At 40.8% G+C, this 25195-nt stretch overlaps 1 protein-coding gene across 1 annotated transcript in view; it reads right to left on the bottom strand.

The window, feature by feature from the left end:
- Positions 1–1153: 1153 nt before the first annotated feature.
- The window catches only part of PHACTR2 (phosphatase and actin regulator 2), a 176015-nt gene continuing 151973 nt past the window's right edge, over positions 1154–25195 (bottom strand). Inside the window, exons 9-13 of the mRNA XM_014939560.1 lie at positions 23042–23097; positions 16743–16804; positions 15643–15780; positions 12883–12959; positions 1154–6775 (exon numbers count right to left, since the gene is read on the bottom strand). Of these exons, the coding sequence (XP_014795046.1) occupies positions 6760–6775; positions 12883–12959; positions 15643–15780; positions 16743–16804; positions 23042–23097 (349 nt within the window). The 3' untranslated portion in view covers positions 1154–6759. The remainder of the gene's footprint in view (positions 6776–12882; positions 12960–15642; positions 15781–16742; positions 16805–23041; positions 23098–25195) is intronic.

Genomic DNA, 25195 nt, shown 5'->3' with positions numbered 1-25195 from the left:
CATTAATTTGTAACAATTCCAGTTATTTACATTCACAGATATCTACACACCTATGTAAAAAGCGGTATCAGATCAGCCACTTCTTTGTAGTTACCATATTCAATCACACTAAGCCAAGTTGCCAAAATACAGGTAAATGCATTTTATAATTGTTACATAAAATACACACTGCATAAGCTGAAAAGTTATCGGTACAGATTCTCCACAGCCTCACATCTTTTGAAAATCATTAAACATGTGGAAAGTACATTTTAAAATACCAGCATTTCTAAGCTGACGATGTTTCGGGTAGATTTTTTTATGGTTCTCAATAACTGTCCAGCATGAGGAACTAAGTTTTGAATTTTTGTCGTCTCTGTCATTGTCTTGAATTTTATTGTCTTTGTAAATAGGAACATTTAGTGAAATTCATGCAAGTTACTTTGAGCATAATTTATTTCTATTTTAAATCAAATTAATGGAAACACTAATGTCTTAAGAACTGGCCCAGCGCCTATTAATAGATGACACTCTCCATTATGTGCTGCAAAATTTTGATGCCAATGAATTAATGTGAAAAATTTCATTTCAGGTGATTGTGGCCCAACTATGGTATATTCAGCACCCAAGAACCTCCTGGCTTTACTGGACCCTCAAAAGACCCTGCTGGAGCTTCATCACCTGCACTGGTGAGGATGGGTTATCCATCCCTCCTTCTTGGAGTCATCTCTCAGAGGTGTCCTTGATTGGAAGATGCATGTGAGCAAGGATTTCTGCTACTGAGTAGTAGCTTTCCCCAGCGTGTTGCAGCCCTGCCAAGGAAATACACATTCTTGAACTCCCAGTGTTTAAAGTACAGCATACTAATATTGCTAATTGTTCCATAAAGAGTTGAGAAGGGATGCAAACTTATTAGTCCCTGAGTGTACAGAAGTGTTGTAGTCTGCAGCATTCTTGCATCTCTCATAGATTTGCAATTTGGTTGTAAATTGAATTCTGTTTCTGTTTTAGGGGGAAAAAATAATAAAAAAATAATCTCGATATCTATTTAAACAGTTGCAGCAATTAGCACGTGCCATCTCCACACCCTTCCCACCCCTACTCATTCAGTTAGATGCCCATTCAAACAAGCCATTAGTATCTTTTTTTGTTTCAAAGCACACCAGCTAAAATAATCATCCAAAACACAGAATTTTTTTAATTCCAAAATTTATACAAGTTTACAAATTAATATACCACCACACAAAGTAGTGAAAGGAAGAGAAGATACGTTCAGCAACATTTTGCTATTTTATAACAATGTTCAAATATGGTTAAATTTGACATAGTATTGCAAGACTTTTTTAATATAAAGAATTAATGATTGAACAAGGAGACACAAAGAATACCATTACTTTCTTTGTACCTATCCAATGCAATATTTAGCTTCTAGAAAATAATGAAATATTGGTGAAATGCTGTATCTAGTTCCTATGAGCTCTATTTCCATTAAAATCCTGAAACAAGATGGGAACAATGACAAACAATGAAAGAAGACCTTATTAATCATTAAAGCTAATAAATAGAAACGTGACAAAACATTACAGTGAAATATGTTATTTTTACTCCATCTCTCCTTTTCTCTATATAGCTAGACTTCCATAAATTGTTTTTTTTAATTTTGGTTTTTTGTTGGTTTTGGGTTTTGTTTTTGTTTTCAGATATCTGTTAAATAGAAGTCTTAAGCTATTCAGTGGAGTTTACTTTGATTTGATCCTCTAAATATTTTAATATCAAACTAATAAAAACTTTCAGAATTGCTTTTTTTCGTTCATCAAAAGCCAGGTCCCAGCAGTGAGCATTACACTGAGCTCTGTACAAGAAGAATAAAGATAGCAACATTAATGGAGCTAAATGTGGAAGTTCCTAAAGGCAGGAGGCAAATTTATTCTGGTTTTCACCCTGAGTATGTCTTTATTTTAGCTTACAGCAGTGACACAGGCCTGAAATCCTTGGGATACGTATAAAAACAGATGATGTCAAAGATTTAAAAGACGTAGTTCTGTTATACCTGACAATTTCATGCAAATGCAGGCTTTTAGCTTGGTTTGCTTTATCATTAAAGCATTAACAGACATTAGGACATGAGCTCATGCTCTAGTCTGTAGGATGGCAGCAATGCTGAACCAGACCTGTCCTCCTGGTGCCATCTGCCAAGTATTGAGGTGACAGTGTGGCTTTCCCTACCCTGGCTCCTGCTCCCAGCTGCAGCCCACGAGGGGGTTTTCTTGGATTCCTGGGCTGCCAGACTAGATAGATGTTTTGAGTCTGTGCTGGCTGCATCTTCTTCCCATTTTATGATTCAGGCTATATTTATATTCGGGTTAAGTGACAGCTCTGATGTAGCTGTAGTATTACTAGTCACAGATCTGGGTTTGAAGCATCTCTGCTGGAAACAAAGCACTAATCTCACCTGGAAGGAGGGGGTCTAATTTCTGTAATATCAGGGATACTTTCATCCCTTTGTTTCACGTCTTTCATTTGGTTTTTAAGGGAAACAACAAAAAAAGTAAAAAACAAAGCGGTCATCTGATATGTTTTTCACATGTCAGCACTGAGGTTGTGGTGCTTCTCTAAGAGCTCAGTGTGGCCAAAGCAGGTGGTGGGGCTGCCCTGCCCCACACCACATCAGAGGTCGGTCAAGTCCACCACAGCACAGGACACACAAAACTGTACACAAATGCTAAAACCAACAAATAAATACAATCTTGTAGACCTACAAATGGCTGCGAATACTTGCAGTGATTTTTGAAGAGACACTGCTCCTGGTCCTACCTTGTTTCAAATCACTGGTCACAATGGTATTGAGCTTAAATAATTGTAACCATTTAGCTTAAATAATTTTTTTTTGGTACTTGTTTACTCAACATTTACATCACAATTCAAGGAAATGTAGATAGGGTTTTTTTCATTTGAAACAACTAATTTCAGTTATAAGGACTAATATGTATTACCTGAAAGAAGAAAGAGATGACAACATTCTAGGACAGTTTCAATTTGTTATGTGAAGAAGAAATTAGGGTTTGATTAAGCATCCGTTCTCCTGCACCCACAGCAACATGCTGTGATGTGTGATCCTACTGATAAATGTGATATATGAGGTAATTTCAGAAACCACTGCTTCAAGCTACTCATTTTCTCTTTGTGTGCGTGTAAAAGTTCATATCTGATTCTGTGGAACACAGGTATGTGTGTCAGGTTTAGCATATGTTCTGGATGACATTTTAATGATTTGTCCAACTTGATAAAAATTAACATGTTGATCTCTTTTCACCAGCTGGATTGTACGATGTGTTACATGGAAAGTGTTATTTTTTCTTTGCCTTTTTTACATCTTCTTACTTTTTTTCCCTCAAGGATTTCTCACTCAGGAGTTTCTCAGGACTTATCCTGAGTTTTCCCTTCTAACAGGCATGCAGCACCAGAGGCAGTCAGATACATGATGTATCATTTCCAATGGGCTGTTGTAGCAACGTGGAGACATTTGAAATCATCAATATAGAGGATTAGGAGATAACAGCAGAAACCAACTTCAGGCAGCTCAATAAGGTAAAGCAAACTTGCTTCACTGCACGTAGTGACATACCAAGAGCTTGTTATTTTTTATTGCATGGATAACACTTTACAGCTGTCTTTTTTCTGCCAGTTGATATTTGGAATATAAAAATAGTATATACAATTCTGTGGGGGGGTACAATGCACAATAGATAGTTTATAGTTCTAATTCTGCAAATATACTACGTTTTTACAGAAGTTCCAATAAAGGCAACTCTTCTAGTCCAGTTACGTAACTTTGCTTAAGTAGTTTGCTGAATTGTGGGCCAAAGAATGCACCTGATTATTTATCATCAAAATAATAAGAAATTACATGAGAAATTAAAGATTTAGCTCAGCATCTCTATGTAGACTAGTATTCTGCCTCTAGCAATGGCTTGTAGTGAATACTTTAAAAAACCCCAAATGCAGAAGGAGGACAGGTAAAACCTAAGCGATATCTCACCTTTGTATCCTCATGTCAAATGCAGCTTGAGGAAGTCTAGGCCAGAAGTTGTATCCTCATCTTTGTGTTTTAGCTCTTGAAACAAGAAGGTGCCACGTGTCTTTCCATCCATGTTCCAGGCCTAGTAGAGAGGAACATCTTCTTGCAAAGTCAATTCATTGGCTTCATCCTAAGAGTTTTAGCAACTTTTAGTTTCCTTGTGTGAGCCGTACGTGCCCTGGCATATCAGTGGAGCTACTGTCTTATATAAAGTTTATATAGTCTGACCTTACCTTGGTCCAAGTTACTCTGCCTGTGCAACAGCCATCTTTCGGCCTTTAGAATCTTGGCTGCTTTCAAACATTTCAAAGTCATTAAGGCAGCACTGAGGTCTATTTAATTGCTCCGCTTGTTCCCTTTGAAGTGAAATGCTGTGTTTTATACTTCAAAGTCAACATAGCAGGCCTTTATAGGCTTTGGACACACATTTCTAAATTTGGCAACAACAACAACGAAAAGTTTAAGCAGGAGAACTATTTATTAAGTACCAGTGAAAGTTTTAAGTTTACTCTTCAAATTCTAAAAATAATAATTAGGGTTCTACCAGAATTGCTGACAAATCTTAACTCTAATGACCTGATCATTCCTGTATGATTTAGTGCCAAAGAATACATTTTCACCGTTTCCTTGATGTCAAAGTGGTGCTTCTATATTTGTAAAATGATGGGCCTCACAGAAGCTAAACTGTTTTCTGCAAATGGAATCCTAATGGCTCTTATTGATTCCATTAAAAAAGGAAGGTGCTGCTTCCTTTTCTTTGCTACAAGCATGTAGATGGTTATTTTATGTGGTTATTGATATTTTGGGCTCTGTACGTCATTAGATTTTTACTAAAATGTAAATGATCCTAACAGTCATGTAAATTTATCTTTTTTAAAAAAGGTTTGTCAATCTCTTTAAAAATAATAGAGTGACAGCTGTTGGAAAGCACTCTCCTGTTACCAGAAGTGCTCTTTACTAAAATAATCTACCCCATTTATGCAAACCTGGTCTTCTTGTAAATATCAGTAAAGAGGGAGATCTAATTTTAGCCACCAAATTGCCTTCCTGCCTTTAGGCTGACATCTAAAACAACAACCTTCAATTTTGTAAATGAAAAACATTCCACAAGAATCTCTTCCAGGTTCTGAGGTAAAAATCACATCTACACAGACCTTTTATTGCCTGAAAAAGAAATACTTACACTTCATAATTAAAAACTAAACAGGGCACATAAAAGACAAAAATAAATTGTAATATGTACACACATTAGAAAGGATAAATATCAAATATATTGTAATACTGCATTAAATGGATGCATATGTGAATTCCAGACCCCCCCCCAACGTTGTGTACATTAATTCAAAGGATAAATAAGTGCTAATATAAGACAGAATTTCTTAGTGTAAACAACGCCACAGGCTTTTTAATAGGCCTTTGGGCCAACTTAGAAAAACCATGTATTGCCTTTCACACTCCATACCACTTATTTTTAATAGTACTGTATTCACATGTACAATTTCAAGATAGTATAAAAAATTAGGAATCTAAGAAGCATTCTTCACACTCATCAAAAACAAACTGCAGACACTCTAAGGATTTTCCGTTCACTTTTACAGGACCAGTAGCTGAAGACATACTGATTCATCTGTGAGTTCTTCCTCAAAGCAGTGCAAGAGTCCTTAAACGTAAAAAGTCACATCAGTAATCACTGCTCAAGCCTACTAGCAAAGACTTTTGTGCCTAATTCCAATTCTGATTTTGGATTCACACTAGCATGATGTCAAAGTTGCCACCACTGCCTGCCATGGGTGAGAAAGATAATGATCCCTCTGGTTCGAATGGCAAGTGACAGACAGCAAGGAGTGTTTCTAAACACGAAGCATTTCATTGCATTCATAGTGTCACGTTATTTGTCCTTCAAATCCTGTTTAGGTGTTTCTGAGGATCCAGGGTATGTCAACGTTAAAAACCAAAAAAAATGTGTGACTTTTTCTGTGTGAACGTTCAATGTATGTTCTTGAAGCATGCTCACTGGGATTTTAAAAAAGACAGCCGAGTTATGCTAGGACTAATTTCTGGCAACTGTATTTACTGGCACCAAAGAAAATTACAGTTCTTCACTAAAGTACTGATGACATGAGGACTTGTGGCTTGCTGTCTTTCTAAGACAGGCTGTGGCCACTAAAAGAAATACATGCACAGTTGCTCATACTCTTTTTTAAAAAAAAAAAATAATAATTCCCCCCACTGGCCAAGTGCATCATTAAGCAGTCCCATCCGGTCCACTTTTCTCTGCGGACTGACAAGCGAAGTCTCTCTTCCCTGATGCTCTCAGTCCTTTCCACGCTCCCCCCTCTCCATCACCCTCAGTCACAACCCTACGGAGTTTGATGAGATCCTGGCAACAGGCTCTCAACCGATTGTCTTCAGCTCTTCTTGACTTGTGGAGCTCTGACGAAGAAGTCCACCGACTCGTCTGTGTGGGTTTAGCCACGGAATCGTGGTCTGTCTTAACCATGACAAACACTTCATGTGGGTTCTCCTCCCAGACAAATCATTTGTCCCTTGATAAAGACGAGGGCCACATCCTTCATGAACCTCAGGGTAAGCTGTAGCACACACTCACACTCAGTCCAGTTCCAGTGCAATCTCAGCTCATCAGGATGCAATGACTTCCCCAAAGAAAATTCTTACATGAAATATGGGATGCGGTCAGACAGTTATGGACGATGAAACCTGAAATGAGAAATCATTAAAAAACTTAGAATTACATTCTTTCAACCGACAATGACAATGATCTTCACCCTTCTCCCACAGCTGTTTACTTGTGTTGCCTGAACAGAATTATTCCTGGTTTTCCTGGTCTAAGTGGGATTGAATCAGCTCTATCATCCCCTGCTGTCTGTCCTTCTCTACTAGAAAACCAAATGGGGCCACGGTGTGGCTTGCACACTGGTGTTTGTCTGTCTGTCCATACCATTAACCTGTTACCCATGGTCCCTGGCACAGTTTTGCATGGCTCAACCAGCACTCTTCCAGATTCTGCCTGGGCATGGCTGTGATTAGCCCAAGCTGTGTATGGGGGGACATCACCCTGTTTTGGGGTTGGGAGAAGAGGTTGACTGTATGAATTCAAGCTGTGCCAAACCTGCTGGCCTCAAGGCTGGAGAACAGTCTCCAATCTGTTTTGTTTACCAATATAGCTTCAGCCAGATTGCATTTACTATTTGGAGACACTGTAGATAAGTCAGAAAAGCTTTGCTATGGCATAAAACTTAACATTCTGATTTTTTTAATCCTTCCACAAAATGAGGCTAACAAAAAATTTGGATTTTTTTTTTTAATAAGCAACAAATTTTATAGCACTGCAGATGCTTTCATCCTATTAACAGCAGCCAGCTGTGGCACATGAAGGCCCAAATACACCTTGTTGTTTCTTAGACTTTTAGGTAGGGCATGTATGTTGCTCCAGATTGCCTGTATGATGGATAGAGAGGTGGCTTCCTCCAAAGGGTGATCCCAACCTTTTCCTGGAGTAAGTTGGGAGCCTACAGCAATTGAAATTCAAACTCAGCTTAAATGTAATGAATCCAAGCAAAAGGGTAAGAAGGGCACCAATATCAGGTGTTCAACATCTCTATCCCCAGACTTCTAAATCTCTGTTTAAATGGCTTTAAAAATATATCTATCCATGAAGTAGTAAAAGATGCAACAACTTTAAAAAAAAGCCTAGTTAATGATGCACTTAGCAGAGTACATTTACATAAGTTTTTCTTTGACACATTTTCTCTTAACAGTTCTGGAGAGGAGAAAAGAAAACAAGCCACACGTTACCCTTGTAACGTGGCTCAATACAATACAGGGATGCATTTCTCAAAGAAAGGAGGTGTACACAAAAGCTGACATTCACAAGTACAGAGCTCATCTGCTCCGTGAGGGTACCGTGCATTGCAAAAAAAAGACACAGGGTTTTTGTATCTCTGCAGAACAACAGTATCTTGGACTACATCTAGCATTTCCATTCGAAGCTCTTTTATAAACATCTACTAATATCCTCTTCCCGAACTTTTATTTATGTCCCTATTTTTAGAAACTCAGTTTCTTGGATTCTGTTATGAAATAAAAGAAGGAATCAGTCTAAATTCCGAGGAGTAGAGAAACAGTTCAACTGACAGTCATTACAGTAAATGATGAACAAGAACCAGTGTTTTTCTTTTCCCAATTTTTTATGTCCCTATTTTTAGAAACTCGGTTTCTTGGATTCTGTTATGAAATAAAAGAAGGAATCAGTCTAAATTCCGAGGAGTAGAGAAACAGTTCAACTGACAGTCATTACAGTAAATGACAAACAATGAGAACCAGTGTTTTTCTTTTCCCAATTCTAACAGAAAATGTTAACAATTCAAAGATACTGTAAATACTGATTGTAACACTAAAGCATCTTATACTGAATATCTAATAATATATGAAACCATATGCTATAAGCAATATTTTGTTTAATAAGCAGCTTCCTTGTTGTCTCATTCTACCACAGAACTTCACGAATCAGCCTTTGTTAACCAGCTGCAAATTCAAGTGCCTTTTGGTTTCTATCACCTCAGTGATCATTCTTGAAAAAAATTAAAAGCTGAGTAATTAATTCTCTGGCCAGAAACTTTTGTCTGTCTTTTTCTTAAAACAAATCACTTTCGTTGTATCCATCCAAATGTAGTGGCAACTACATAATCTTTAATGAGAGGTCCCAGAGGAAACCAAATCTCTCTTTATTTTCAAAATTGCAGTTGACTTAAAACATCTGTATCTAATTCTGTTCTTAATTAGCTTTTTCTACTGTTACTCTGCTGACTTCTGTGCAGTGGCTCCACAACATGACCAATGAAATAAACAGGGTGGGGAGAGAACAGAGAAAGCCTGATTTCCCTCAGGTTGAAATTCTTCCAGGACCATGTATTTATCAATTTGTCTGTGCCTATTTTTTGACTCCATTTTCCAAGGCCCTCCTTAGGAAAAAAATTCACTTTTTAACTGGTTTGTCATTCCGCTGAATCCCTGAGATTTTTGGTTCGTCTTTCAAGAATCCAGCTGTAATCGGTCTCAACTGTTTTCAATTCTTGTGAAAAAATAACCAGTTCTTTTTATGACTCATTCCTATCTGTACTTACGTTTCTATATTGCAATGCAACTCAAAAAAAACATAACAACATAAGCAGGAGGTCGCACTCCATCTCTCTCAGCACACAGCCAGGTTTCTATTCCTGCTCATTTTCCTTCTCTCCCTTGGGATGCCCGTTTTCTTAAAGTACTATTTTTATATATTCGGAAGAAGATATACTACCTATTGCCTGAAGAGAAAATGACATCGGAAGCCAGATGAAAATATACAAATCCATGTTTGAAAAGGCTCCTGCCTCCTGGTTCATCTCCTGGTTTAGTTTTGCTGCCTGTGAAACTGGTTTAATTTTCTTTAAATTAATTTATTCATGTATATTCATGTTATACATGAATAAACAGTACAGTGAAGTGGGTTTATCGTATCATAGGAAAAGCCATGTTTTGGTGCAGGAAAATCACTGAAGTTGTGAAATCCAGCACTGAACTAGGAGATGCCAGAACTCACCAAAACCCCATCTCCCATGGTGAATTTTCCTTCTGACACTGTCTTTAATTAGAGGATTCACAGTCGCCTGTGCAGATCCTAAGTTTGATTAAAACAGCAGCAGGAAAAGGAAGGGACACGGTCATAGCCAATTATTTTGATTTGACTTTACTCTGCGTGGAGGTGAAGATAATAATGCTATCTCTGCAATGTTGGCTGATCCCAACAGCAAGTTCTGCTCAGCCTTTGTAACTTCAAAAATACAGATGCCATGGGGATGGCAGAAAGCACCTCCCTCCTCCTAGGGAATAAATCTGCAAAATTGGAAGACTTGCTAAAAACTGTGGACGCTTCAGAGCTCTTTAAATCATAATGCTTCGAACAACATCTTGGTGTTATCCAGGACAGAGAATGAAACAAATCCAGATTAATACATTAGAAGCAGCAAACAAGGAATATGAGAATCTGTCTTTTCCCCCTGAAACTGCTGCCAGGAGCCTAGAAAGCTCCCCAAAACACTGATAAGGTTTTTTGAAGTTCAACACATCATCTCGTTTTCACTTAGCAAACGCATCTACAAATATGTGTAGCTCTGATGAGCAGGGGAGTACTGCCAGAGAAGGACATCCTTTATTATGAGATGCTGAGTCCTTTCAAAGGATTATTTTTTTAGATTTCCCAAACAATCTTTTTCCACTTAGTGACTGATCCATTGCAGTCACCAGCACTGCTGTATCAACCACTCAGCTTCAGGGATGGCACCAGCAACACTGGGGATCCCACCAGAATCAGTGGTGGGATTCAAGTAGGAATCTACACAAGGAACCAGCCATGACACAGCCACAGAGGACTTGCAGAAAGGCAGAGGGTCGCTGTTGTACTCATCTCTATGACTTATGCAAGAAGAGGGATTCACCCACCTGGTAAATTGCCGACTTTCCTCGTGTACTTCCATTTCTGTGCTTTTAAATTCATTCAGTTCTTTCCGTATTGCTGCCTAATAAACAATAATGATATATGCAACCATAAGAAATAGGAATATTAAGGAAAGTAAAGAGTCTGAAAGGAACCTGGCCCTACTCTTGCAGGTTCCCATACAGCTCCCATTTTCCAGTCACCATGAAGAAACTCAAAGCATCAAACACTAACAATAAACAAAGCAACCCCAAATCTCCTGCAATGGGTGAACCAACCCCCTCACCGCAATATGGTACTTGCTATGGACAAAAATGGACAAACCCCAGGGACCGGGTCACCTCGAGTGTCACCTGCTGAGAACGAAACTGCGAGGGGTAAGATCTGTGGGGGCAGCCCCCGAGGAGGTGGTGAGTCACGCTGTACACACAGCAAGGGCCCTCCATCTCCCCACCGGGGACAGGGCTTCAGGAACGCAAGACACCAAACACTAACAATAAACAAAGCAACCCCAAATCTCCTGCAATGGGTGAACCAACCCCCTCACCGCAATATGGTACTTGCTATGGACAAAGATGGACAAACCCCAGGGACCGGGTCACCTCGAGTGTCACCTGCTGAGAACGAAACTGCGAGGGGTAAGATCTGTGGGGGCAGCCCCCGAGGAGGTGGCGAGTCACACTGTACACACAGCAAGGGCCCTCCAGATCCCCACCGGGGACAGGTCTTCAGGAATGCAAGATGAGCAGCAGGTTTTAAGTGGAATTAGTCACTTGGTTTGATTAGTTTTATGTAAAATTACGTGAAATATTTGGACATTTCGGGCTTGTGTTTTCAGTTGGCAGATTCTAAAGGACAGCAGAAATTCAGTGCAATTTGTAAACGCCTTGTTGCTTATGTTAAAAGAGTGATAAGCAATTTACTTCATCAAGCAACACATATAATTTCTGAAATATTCTAATAGATACAAGTGGCTTTTGCTTCTATCCCATATGCTTTCCTACTTCCACTGTGAAATGAAGCAACAGTTTACTCTTGCTCCCTCTCTTCTTTCAGCATTTCAAATAAAAGCAGTGTCATTTCATTACTCCCTAAAGAAATCTCATCTGGTGTGCATGCCTTTCAGTGCAGAACAGACAAGCAGCGTGATAAAATTATAGCATCACCAGACTGCGGGCTCGTAAATGAGAAACTTCATTTTAAACAGGGGATGGTTCTGTTTAGTCACAACAGCTTGCTTACAGGATGCTGCTGTAATAGCTAGGAAAGAGACAGCTATTTCTGAGCAGCAAAGACACCAGAGCTCCAGCTCCATAATATAGTTACAGTAAAATTTTCTGCTCCCACTGGAATTAGAAAAATTACTTCCCTGGGGAAAAAAAGGGCCAGGGAGTTTCCAGGCAACCCAGGGTCTGCTTTTCTGCTGATGCAAACAAACATGGGGATCACAGAACCAGCCTTGGGCACCTCCTCATTACAAAATGAATTGAGATGAAAAACTGCTGCCCTAAAGTAGGTGGGAAACTCTGCTGGGTTTTTTTCTAGTGTAGTTTACCCTGGTTGGACCAAGGTGAAAGTGGAGGTAGGTGCTGGGTGCTCTAACCTCCCACAGGCTACGTGAGGACTAGAGAGTGCTCTCCACCTCCCAGAACCACCTTTCTAACTTCAAAAGATCGAGATGCCATGGGCATGGCAGAAAGCACCTCCCTCCTCCTAGGGAATAAATCTGCAAAATTGGAAGACTTGCTAAAAACTGTGGACGCTTCAGAGCTCTTTAAATCATAATGCTTCGAACAACATCTTGGTGTTATCCAGGACAGAGAATGAAACAAATCCAGATTAATACATTAGAAGCAGCAAACAAGGAATATGAGAATCTGTCTTTTCCCCCTGAAACTGCTGCCAGGAGCCTAGAAAGCTCCCCAAAACACTGATAAGGTTTTTTGAAGTTCAACACATCATCTCGTTTTCACTTAGCAAACGCATCTACAAATATGTGTAGCTCTGATGAGCAGGGGAGTACTGCCAGAGAAGGACATCCTTTATTATGAGATGCTGAGTCCTTTCAAAGGATTATTTTTTTAGATTTCCCAAACAATCTTTTTCCACTTAGTGACTGATCCATTGCAGTCACCAGCACTGCTGTATCAACCACTCAGCTTCAGGGATGGCACCAGCAACACTGGGGATCCCACCAGAATCAGTGGTGGGATTCAAGTAGGAATCTACACAAGGAACCAGCCATGACACAGCCACAGAGGACTTGCAGAAAGGCAGAGGGTCGCTGTTGTACTCATCTCTATGACTTATGCAAGAAGAGGGATTCACCCACCTGGTAAATTGCCGACTTTCCTCGTGTACTTCCATTTCTGTGCTTTTAAATTCATTCAGTTCTTTCCGTATTGCTGCCTAATAAACAATAATGATATATGCAACCATAAGAAATAGGAATATTAAGGAAAGTAAAGAGTCTGAAAGGAACCTGGCCCTACTCTTGCAGGTTCCCATACAGCTCCCATTTTCCAGTCACCATGAAGAAACTCAAAGCATCAAACACTAACAATAAACAAAGCAACCCCAAATCTCCTGCAATGGGTGAACCAACCCCCTCACCGCAATATGGTACTTGCTATGGACAAAAATGGACAAACCCCAGGGACCGGGTCACCTCGAGTGTCACCTGCTGAGAACGAAACTGCGAGGGGTAAGATCTGTGGGGGCAGCCCCCGAGGAGGTGGTGAGTCACGCTGTACACACAGCAAGGGCCCTCCATCTCCCCACCGGGGACAGGGCTTCAGGAACGCAAGACGAGCAGCAGGTTTTAAGTGGAATTAGTCACTTGGTTTGATTAGTTTTATGTAAAATTACGTGAAATATTTAGACATTTCAGGCTTGCGTTTTCAAGTTGGCAGATTCTAAAGGACAGCAGAAATTCAGTGCAATTTGTAAACGCCTTGTTGCTTATGTTAAAAGAGTGATAAGCAATTTACTTCATCAAGCAACACACATAATTTCTGAAATATTCTAATACATACAAGTGGCTTTTGCTTCTATCCCATATGCTTTCCTACTTCCACTGTGAAATGAAACAACAGTTTACTCTTGCTCCCTCTCTTCTTTCAGCATTTCAAATAAAAGCAGTGTCATTTCATTACTCCCTAAAGAAATCTCATCTGGTGTGCATGCCTTTCAGTGCAGAGCAGACAAGCAGCGTGATAAAATTATAGCATCACCAGGCTGCGGGCTCGTAAATGAGAAACTTCATTTTAAACAGGGGATGGTTCTGTTTAGTCACAACAGCTTGCTTACAGGATGCTGCTGTAATAGCTAGGAAAGAGACAGCTATTTCTGAGCAGCAAAGACACCAGAGCTCCAGCTCCATAATATAGTTACAGTAAAATTTTCTGCTCCCACTGGAATTAGAAAAATTACTTCCCTGGGGAAAAAAAGGGCCAGGGAGTTTCCAGGCAACCCAGGGTCTGCTTTTCTGCTGATGCAAACAAACATGGGGATCACAGAACCAGCCTTGGGCACCTCCTCATTACAAAATGAATTGAGATGAAAAACTGCTGCCCTAAAGTAGGTGGGAAACTCTGCTGGGTTTTTTTCTAGTGCAGTTTACCCTGGTTGGACCAAGGTGAAAGTGGAAGTAGGTGCTGGGTGCTCTAACCTCCCACAGGCTACGTGAGGACTAGAGAGTGCTCTCCACCTCCCAGAACCAACAGCTACAAACACTTCTGGGTACGTTTTTAATGTCTCCACCTTGACTTGATATACAAGGGTCTCCTTTGATTTTCAGATGAGCTGGCATTAATAGTAAAATACAAGCTGAAATAAAATCAGTGCTTCTCAGTCTTTAGCTAAAAGACAGCGAGTTCTTGCATGCATCACTTTTCACGCCAACCACATCTCACACGATTTCCATAAAAGTTGGTTCAGACCCAGTGCTGAAGGCGCCAGCACTATTTGATAGATAAATCCTACAGTTTTCCTCTTATTAAGTGGAATAGGAGGAAAATGGAAGAGTATTTCATAGTAATCTTTGACTGATCTGTTTTTTACAAGAGAATCACAGAATTTGTCTCATCCTTTGTAGTTAGGCAGAGGAATTATTAACTGCACCATTTGGGGTGCAAACTCCCCCCAAAAGTATGCTGCATGTGTATGGTCAGCTCCTGCACTGACGGCTATGGCCAAGAACCCTAATGAGGATGGAATTGTCTCATCCTTTGTAGTTAGGCAGAGGAACTATTAACTGCACCATTTTGGGCACAAACTCCCCCCAAACTCCCACCCTATGTGCTGCACGCATATGGTCAGCTCCTGCACTGACGGCTGTGGCCAAGAACCCTAATGAGGATGGAGCAGCTTCTACCTTTTTTCACTTGAATGACTTGCAAAAGTAACTCATGGTGGGAGTGACACGGGCTTCTGCCAGCAGAAACCTTGCCTGAACACAGGAGGGATGGGGAGGGAGTGGGGCAATAGGACGAGGGGGAACAGTTTTAAACTGAAAGAAGGGAGATTTAGACGAGATATTAGGAAGAAAACCTTTCACGAGGGGGAACAGTTTTAAACTGAAAGAAGGGAGATTTAGACTAGATATTAGGAAGAAAACCTTTCTTGAGACACTGGAACAGGTTGTCCAGAGAAGCTGTGGCTGCCCCATCCCTGGAGGTGTTCAAGGCCAGGCTGGATGGGGCTTTGAGCAACCTGGTCTGGTGGGAGGTGTCCCTGCCCATGGCAGGGGGTTGGAACTCGATGGTCTTTAAGGTCCCTTCCAACTCTAACCATTCTATGATTCTGTTATCCATCTTTGCTTAGAGTGTGTGCCTGGCTTAGCAAGGCTTTACAGATGCAAGAAATTCTGGCCTGAACTGCTATAATGGAGGTGGGAAATAGGCTCTTAATAGGCATCTGAGTGGGTTTTCTGAGCTGCAAGGAGTAGGTGCACAGTAGCACCGTGACAATCTTGCTGCCTCCAGCAGATGTCATGCGTGATGCTGGCATCAAAAGAATGTAAGCCAGAGGAAAGTCCCCCCAAAAAGTGACAGGTGCAAGCATTTTCTTATAATCTACATTTGTCCCTTGCCTTGTCTGCGGGAGTTAACCTGGCCCAAGGCTTGTCGGCACGACGGTCGTAATCCGGAGAATCTGTGACCTCCACGTACTCGTTAAATCGAAGGATTCTTCTTGCTTGAAGTTCAGCCACTGTAGGCCTCAGGCTGAGCTGGAAGTGGGAGGCAGAAAATAGTACATTTAATAAGATGAAATAAAATAAAATAAAAGCTAGGGGTATGATGTAATCTCAAGAGAACTTTAATGGTATTTCTAAATAGGGTCACTTTCAGGTGTCTAAAAAAAGGCACCATCCTGGGAGCGCTGCACGGGAATGGGGAAGCAGCACAACCTAATTTCTCCAATTATAAAAATAGTCTTTGTTGGGCAGGTCAGAGAGAATCGTGACAGTTATCCCTGGAATATTAATTGTGACTTTGCAACTGTCACACCGTTTACCCCACTAGGCAGTAGGTCCATCTGCATTAACGATTACAGAGTCTGCTGTGTTCAACTATAATACTGAAAATAAGCAGGATGTGGAGGTGCCACCCTAACTAAAAACATTGATTTTGAACATCTGGAGGTCATTATGATGCCAAATTGTATCACTTCACATGATATTCGCTTTAATTAACTATGGAGGATTCTATTAAGGAAACTGTATTTTGGCAGAGAAGGGCGGACTAGGGCTATGTATGAGAACAACCCCCATCCTCTTCCAGTACGAGCTCCCAAAGGCAGGGCAGAAGATCCATAACTGCTTAATTTTCCAGGGGCCATGAGGACATTCCTGATGGCTGATGCTGCTTTGCTGCTCTAGGGAAGAGCAGATCTACAGGTGGGGCTGCCCTCGAACATATGTGACAGCAGTGGTCATGCTCACAAACACATCTCGTTTCTCTCTCACGTTTCCATGGACAAATATTAAGCATGGCCAGACTCCATGTGTTTTTCCAGCTATGGGAAACTGGACAGGATGGAGTTTCCCCCAAGAAGGACTTGGCTTGTACTTTCTAATCCGGGGGCACGACTGATGGACGTTTGCAATAATGTATACACACGGATTTTTAGAATCCTGTAAAAAATAATCCTACGTACATAAAATACACAATACAAAAACCACATAATCACCTTTCTACTGAGTCTACGTTTTATTTCTCTTTTGGCTTCCTGTTCTTCTTCTTCATTCTTCTCTGTTTTCAAAAGAGATAAAAAGCAGTGAATATTTAAGTATTATAACTGCACATACTGTATTTCTCTTAGTTGAAAGCTTCAGGACTTCAAGCCCTGGCTCACGCTTCCTCGTATTTCTGGGTGATCCTGCCTATGTTTTCTGCTTTTTGGATTTTGTCTGCTCTCATTTCTTTTCCCTACCCTCATTTTCCCTGATTCTGTAGACATCTCAAGTCACCACTGTGGGTCAGGAACACGGCAAAGAGGCGGCGGCGCCTGCTGTTCCCTTTCTGTGTTAACAGCAAATAGAAAGTACCCTGACAGAGCTGCCTAATGTTTCAATTACTTGTCCCAACATCAAAATCACTCTTGCTTTAACTTCCAACATGCCACCTACTGACTTTAGAGCCTAATTATTCATAAGGGTAGAAAAAAAAAGTTTGCCCTGAGTATCTGAATCAGCAGAGTGTCCTGTACTGCTACAACGAGTCAACGACAATTGGTTTCACTCAGTTGGGTTTGTTACTTTAATATATTTTTTTTCTGATTTTATAACATCGGCATATGATTCGGTACTCAACCCTCTTGGTGAAGGGCCACTAGCTAGACCAAATGAACCAGGGCAGCAGAAAATGACATGTGCGTTTTTTGAGTGTATTTGGGCATGAGATTGAAATGTGCTTTTAACAAATTTCACTGCTAACCAAACTTGATTTCCTTAGTTCCAGTGAAAATCACAAAGGCACATTCATATGGCCTCAGCAGTTTTTTAAATTGAGGTACATTCTGAAGAATATTATTTGCCCTTTCCATCCACCTCTGATGGCTATATACAAAGTTAACTTTGTTGTGGCTGAAATATCCCACCTAGAGACATCCATAAAATTCTGATCCTGTTTTATTCATAGTTAGGGGTTACGGACTACTAGGTTAGATCTAGTGTTGATGGTGATTTTACTGAGATACTGAAATGTGAATGTAATTTATGGCTTATTAATAATTTTTCTCTTAAATGGTGAAGAAATGGATGGCCTGTTTTCATAGGGGAGCTGTAACCTGACTAAAACTGAAGAATGGAGAGTTAAAGACTGATCTACATTTAAAAATTTTTTATTATTGTATCTACCAATAATGCAAGTTGAACGCATTTAAGGACTTATGACTTCAAATGAGAACTCCTTTTATAACACCTTCAACTAACAAAATCAAAAGCTCTCTAGGTGTTTTAGGACAGGTAAATCTTTGGTAGGTTTTTGTTTAACCACACAGTCTTTGCAATCAATAGACATAGTAACCGAGGTAATTAAACACAAGCTATTACTTTGGGGTTCCATTCACCTGGGAATGGTTTGACATAAAAAAAATTTTGTCCCTTCATGAACCGAGTTGCTTAAGTCTCAGAAATTCTCCAGCAGCAGACACAGCAGGAAAAACGCAGCTGGATACACACATCACTGTGCTGCCTTCTCCTTAATTTACTTTTTACATTCTTCATTATTCATACCTTGACATTTCTTTGCTATCTAAACCACTGCATCTCCTACGAAGCAGCAATAAGATGTTTGATGGAAGAAACAGGGGATCACCCTGTTTAATTTGTACCTTAAGAAACAACTACTAACAGCATTTGAAATACTGTTTTTCTATAGTTTGTGGGAGGGTAAAATAACAAAAAAAAAGTTGAGCTAGACATTTAGTAAGGTTGAAGGTTAGCTGTCTATCCCAAGCTGTGAAGGTACCTCCCTGTGGGCTGCAGACCACAGGATGAAGCACAGATGACTGCAGCAAAGGACATGGAAATCCACCTAGAAATGGGAGATGAGCAAGGCCACCATCTCAGCCGCTGGGCTGGTCCAGGCAGGTCCTGGAGCAGGCTGTCAAGGAGAGCTGAAAGCCCACCTTTTGGAGGAGAACTCCAAGAGGAGGCATCAGGAGCTTCTTTCACTCCTGGGCAAAGCAGGTGGGGATCAAACCCATGGGGAACAGAGTCTTCTGCATGAGAGGTCAAGAGACAGGACATGGTTTATACATATGAGTTTTATTCAAGGAATAAAACTCAAGAGCTAAAGGAAAGGGACTGAAATCTGATGGTTGCTGCTAATATATTGAATCTGCCATTTGACAAACAGCTCTCCATCTATGGGTTTTAAGTACGCTTGACTTGTACCTAAAGCACCAATTTCCCACCTCCAGCCTGCTGGGCACAACAGCCTGCTGCTTTAAGCCCAGTGCTACAGATACACTGCCCTGACAAAAATTCCTACTAACCCTAACATCTACTATGTATTTTTGATCTTTTAAGGGAAAAGTTTTGAAAGTTGCCATAGTAAGTTAAGAAGATGCGTGGTGCTAAAAATAATGGGTCGGGTGCTCCTGCTTCCTTCAGGTGGTGTGGAAAATTCCAGCTGGAGGGGCCACGTTTTAACTGCAGGTACGAACTGAATCATTTGGCCAAACAGGAACACATTAATGCACGGGAACACTCTTATGACTGCTTTCCACCTTAAAAGCAGATCTAATCTACGTGATGTGGAGAAAGAAAATATAAACACAGCGTTCCCAGCTGCAAGTCCCCTCCTCAGATGTCCTGCTGCTGCTGTACTGGCAAAGGACCAGCCCGGCGAGTCCCCTTTGCTTGCAGGAGTCTCCACTTAGATCTCCACAAAGCTATGGTTTCCCTCCATCTCTCTCTGTAGCTCCTACGAGGTCAAACTGGGATTTGATTCCTAACTCAAACAGCTTTTTTTTAGCATCACTTATCGTGGCCTTCGAGTTAAAACAATCCACCAGTCAAAGCCAAACAATCAGCATCCCTGGCATCTATACATTACTGCTCCTGCCACTTTTGCCACCCTACATCTGGTCACCTTCTGTTCTGTAGGGCATTTGCTTCACAGTGGAAGGCGAAAAGAGAAGAGAGAAATTGTTCTGCCTGAGGACTGCTCCGTTCTTGACCAGAAAGTACTCCTGGAGCGTAAAACCAAACTTTCCATTGTGTCCCTGTGGGATTAGCTATGTTTAGACTTCTCTGTGGGCTTGCGAGGGAAAGAGAAAGAAAAGACAAACAAAGCTCTTGCCTCTTGCAGTGCTCTGGAACGCACAAAGCGGTTTCTCTTTCCTGGTTTTACAAGCAAAGATAGCCATTAATATTCCTTAACCAGCATCAAGAGCTAAGCCCTGTTTTCCACAAAGCCAGTCCTGGCAGGCATGCAGGTGCACAGCGCAAGAAGTTCACCGTCCCTTACAAATACAGGAAAAAATACAGTTATCTTAATCCGAAATTCCTGGAAGAATAAAGTTTCTTTGCCATAATGCAATACTATAAATACTACTGGCTTAAAGCCAGTACACAAGAAACCTGTCTTTATTAAAAACACAGTGCTTTATCTATTCCTTCAAGTGGACTCTTGAGTTATCATAACTTTGTTTTAGTGTGGGAGGACTCAGAAGTCCTGATAGTTTTATCCAAATTGTTTTTATAGAAATCCGCCTGCGATCGTAGTCCGTCACAGGATTTTCAGTAACTGGTTTATCTGGAAATATTATCAAAACAAAACTTCTTGCAAGACAGATTTCCTCACTAACTGGAAATACAAAAAAAAAAAAAAAAAAAAAGAGGGACTTTAGGAAAAAATACAGTTATCTTAATCCGAAATTCCTGGAAGAATAAAGTTTCTTTGCCATAATGCAATACTATAAATACTACTGGCTTAAAGCCAGTACACAAGAAACCTGTCTTTATTAAAAACACAGTGCTTTATCTATTCCTTCAAGTGGACTCTTGAGTTATCATAACTTTGTTTTAGTGTGGGAGGACTCAGAAGTCCTGATAGTTTTATCCAAATTGTTTTTATAGAAATCCGCCTGCGATCGTAGTCCGTCACAGGATTTTCAGTAACTGGTTTATCTGGAAATATTATCAAAACAAAACTTCTTGCAAGACAGATTTCCTCACTAACTGGAAATACAAAAAAAAAAAAAAAAAGAAAAGTAGGGACTTTTTCTGAACGTCTTAAAAGATTTGGGCTGATCTTAATCCTGAAAGAAACATTTAGACCTTTACCACTTAAAGTAACCTAGAAGTCTGATAAATATTACTCAAAACAATACTTTCCCTGAGCTGCAGTTCACTCACATGCAATAATATAACCCCTTCTCCCCATCCCCTGCTTAAAAATAGGAGGAAGGAAGCTTTATGAAAGAAATCCCAACTTATTCACAAAAGCTGCCTAGGGCAACAAGGGCATTTAAGAGATGTAAACATTTCCGAATGACCCACAGGAAGGGAATGTAGTAATTTTGATAAATAACGTGACTGCCTTAAAGCTAACTTGCCCCCTGAAAGGGTTGTGAGTCAGACTGTCACCAACAACCCCCAGCTTGTTTTGGTTCCCTTTGCTTTTTACCCACCACTGGAAAGATTTGAGATCTCGGTGACGAGCAAAATACAGTTTTTGGATTTTCAACATCTCCGTGACTTTTTTTGATTTTTTTTTTTTTTTGGTGATTTATAATGCTGCTTCCCAGCCTTCTTTTCCTGCTCTCCTTTGCCTCTTTAAAAGACCCCCCGGAGCAGCAGGAGAGGACGGCGGGAGGCACTGAGTGCAAGGCCTGGGAGGCTGCCAAAACCTTAAAAGTAAACAAGCTGAAACAGGAGAAGAAACCTATTAACTGCTTTCCAGTCTTGAGCTACTTATTGCAAAAGCAGTGAACGGAATAAACAATGGCAAAAAGGGGATATTAAATACGTGGCAGGTTTGTTGGTAGATCAGTTATCTAGAGATTAGCCAGGCAGAGAAGGCAGCAAGGAAGGCCCTGCTGGTGCTCCCAGCTCAGTGGGCTGTATCCTGGCCCACCAAAGATGTTTTGGAATTACTTTTCTCACATAGTCCAGCATGAGCAGTTTGTCATATAAAAAAGGGTTCATATTTCAAATTTTACCACCTTTATTTATCTATGCCATCTACAGGTTCAGAAACTGTAGGCTTAGAAAGTCTGTTCCCATTATGCATTGGACAGGAGTCCCTTGAACCCTCTCCTGTGCACCATAATGCATGAACTGTGGCTTCACTTCTCAGTAAGACATGGCACTATTTGGCTTTTGGGAGCTCAGACAACAGCAGTAGGATTTCATTAGCATGGATGCTTGCCTGAAAGCTAATAATTGCTATGTCTCCTTGATTTGGTGACCTGAGGAGGTGACAGAGTGATCTGTCCATGGACTCTGTCAGATAAGAAGCCCATTTTCTTTTCTTCTATTAGGGTTGCACAGATGAACTCGAACTTTTCTGAATGATTGTAGGAAATAATGGCATTATACCTGCCCTTTTAGTTACATCAAGTCTGGAAAGTTCTTAAACCTTAAGAACAGAAGAAGTTTTGGATTTGTTGCTATGTGTGAAATGCTTCCATGTGCATTTTCTTAATTTATTTTTTCTACTTAAGCACCAAGAACTAGCTACCCTTGCAGAATAAAGACAGGACTAGAGGAGCTGGGCATGACAACTGTTATATGTTTAGGTAACATCTATATTATGGAAAGATTCATAAAGGAAGACAAAAAGTGCCCATTCTGAAGCGTTTGCCAGCCTAAGAACAAACCCAACACAAGTAAATGAGAGAACAGGTATAGAGGGTAAACATCCAATGTAACTTCATTCCTCTGCCCCTGACTTTTTGAATTATAGACTTAAAGTTTTCAAGAGGGATACTGAGGAAGGATTTAATCAATGGGAAGATATTCAGCGAGAATGTCTCATGTATTTCTTTCAGTACAGATGTCAGAAGTGGATATGAAGGCCAGCGTGCTGAAGTAGTTGGCATGTATCTATTCACTTTACCCTCAACGCTTCACCTTTCCTCTTTCTACTCCACCTTCCAACCTCCACCTTTATATCCCACCTCTGCTTCCTGCTGATATTCCCTCCTCCTCCTCCTCTTCCTCATAAAAACTAGGTGAAAGTTTAACCAGCCTAGAACTATTTCTAAGGTGTATCTAAGTCATTCCTGATCTGTGGGACCAACTTCAAGTAGTGGGATTGAGACAAGCAAAATTCAGCATCTTGAATATATGCAACTTTCACAGCTACCGTTACAGGTTAGTATATAGATCTAGTGTTGACATCTTGTTTTCTAGAACATAATTTCACTCCAGTTATGGCTCTAACACTAAAGCAACAATGACAGGCTTCCATATGAATCCAACATATGCTCACTTTCTAAGTAAATACTATTTGAAACCTGAATAAAATACTTACGCTTTAGGATATTTCTTTGCTCTAGCTCTTCAGTTGTAGGCCTCTGGCTAAGTCTCCTGTGAAAACAAAGGGACTGATTTAAAATCAGACCTAAATAACACATTATGATTTGTAATACAGCTTAAAAGGAGTTTCTCATACGGCCATGCTGTTCTTTGCCATCAGAGGTATTCAACAACACAGGAAATTTCCAGATACAGTTACAATAAATGTGCATGCAACCACAGTACTAAGTGGCCATTTGTTTTAAAAGATGTACTATTGCCACTCAAATACATAAATAACTGAAACTTGCATAGTATTACAGAAATTGTACCAGCAAATTTAAATTCCTCATTTACAGGTAGAATTTTATGCAAGAGTTCATAAATCTTTTTTTCCCCCTAAGCATCATAATTATGGTAAGTTGTGCAATCATAAGATTATTCTCAGATATTTTGAATGCAAATCCTTTTTTTTTTAAATACAACATAAGCTGTGCATTCCTCATTGATTTGTATGCACATGGAAAGTTAATCTTAGTCACCTTCAACAACTGCCATTAAAAATCCCCAACCCTGAGATAGTAATTTTCTTGTTTGTATAGTGGAGAATGTGGTTGATACTGTCTCCGTGTTTACTAAACAGGTTGACTTGTTCACGTAAGAGGAGCAAGAAAAATTTCAGCAGTAAAATTAATTTTGCAGATGTCTTAAAGATAGATGCCTCTCTGTCCAGCAAACCTTGCACAGTTCACTACAGATTACCTTCGGCCTCATGAAACCCATCTCATTCAAACCATGTCCAAGCATGTGGTCTACCTGGTGGGGAGGACCAACAAGTTTGCCCCGAGTGACCAGCTCTTGCTGTAGGAAGTCCCAGGCTGGGACTTGACCCGACCCTGATCAAACTATAGAATCATAGAATGGTTAGAGTTGGAAGGGACCTCAAAGATCATCGAGTTCCAACCCCCTGCCCTGGGCAGGGACACCTCCCACCAGACCAGGTTGCTCCAAGCCCCATCCAGCCTGGCCTTGAACCCCTCCAGGGATGGGGCAGCCACAGCTTCTCTGGGCAACCTGTTCCGGTGTCTCACCACCCTCACAGGAAAGAATTTATTTCTGAATGGGAACAGGTTTCTACAGGAACAGGTTTCCCATCAGACCTCGATGCTGCCAGGTGCTGACCACCACCACCCCAGGAAGTTTTAAGGAACTGGCGTCAAACTGGCGCGATTTCAGGCACTGAGCACAGCCCTGACACGCACAGATGTCATCTCCTGTCACCAAAGCAGAGCTGTGTGGGGAGCGTGCCAGCTTCCCAGCAGAACCAGCAATGTCCCTGTGCAAGATGCTCAGGATGGGAACTGGAGCAGCTTCTGCTGTTCAAGCCCCCCGAGGGAGCACCAACAAGCAGGATGTGATCACCAGAGCTGGGTCGGGAAAGCGGTGATAACAACCACGCTGCTTTATTAGCAGAAGCAAAATGACCCTTGGGCTGTACACAGTAGATGTATCACTCTTATGGCTGAGGGATGAAAGAAATGACTCTGCCAGCTGCCCGACTCACAGAGCAGCACTGGCTGGGCTACCCAGTATCTGGAAATCTCCAACAAACACAGGACATCCTCCCCATCTGCCCGGACAACATTTCTGAGCACAAGAGAAACAAGGAGAGGTCTGGGAAAATCCAGACATGTTGTAGTCTTTCCTCAGAGACCATGAAAGCCAAAATTAATATTTACAAAGAATTTTTGAAAACAGCTTGTAAAAACGCAAGTGAAAATTAGTCTTTTTTTTGTGTGCAATGCTCTCAGGTCCAGGTAAAGAAACTAATTGCAGTTAAACAGCATGAGAAATACATGTCTCAGAGCTGGGCACAGTAAAACACTAAACGCTGACCTACAAAGCCAGCCTCTCTCTGTTTCTTTTGCTGGAACCAGCACATGAATAACGAAGGGGGAGGAGGATGAGGAGGGCCAGGAGGGATGAACATGCACAGGCACGCTCTGGGTGTCAGGAACCACTACTCAGTCTGAGATGGAGATATTCAGGCGCAAGTCCCTGCTACCCAGTGTTAGAAAAAGCTTGAACCATGGCATTGATTGTTCTGGAGTTACTCCTCTTTCTCTTTTTAAAAAGTACAAAAAAACCCCAAGCCCCAGAAGCTCTCAGA

The sequence above is a fragment of the Calidris pugnax genome, unplaced genomic scaffold (assembly GCF_001431845.1).
Source record: "Calidris pugnax isolate Ruff unplaced genomic scaffold, ASM143184v1 scaffold57, whole genome shotgun sequence".
Lineage (NCBI taxonomy): Eukaryota > Metazoa > Chordata > Aves > Charadriiformes > Scolopacidae > Calidris > Calidris pugnax.
Note: the sequence above shows the minus strand (reverse complement) of the source record. Positions and strands in the feature narration are given on the sequence as shown.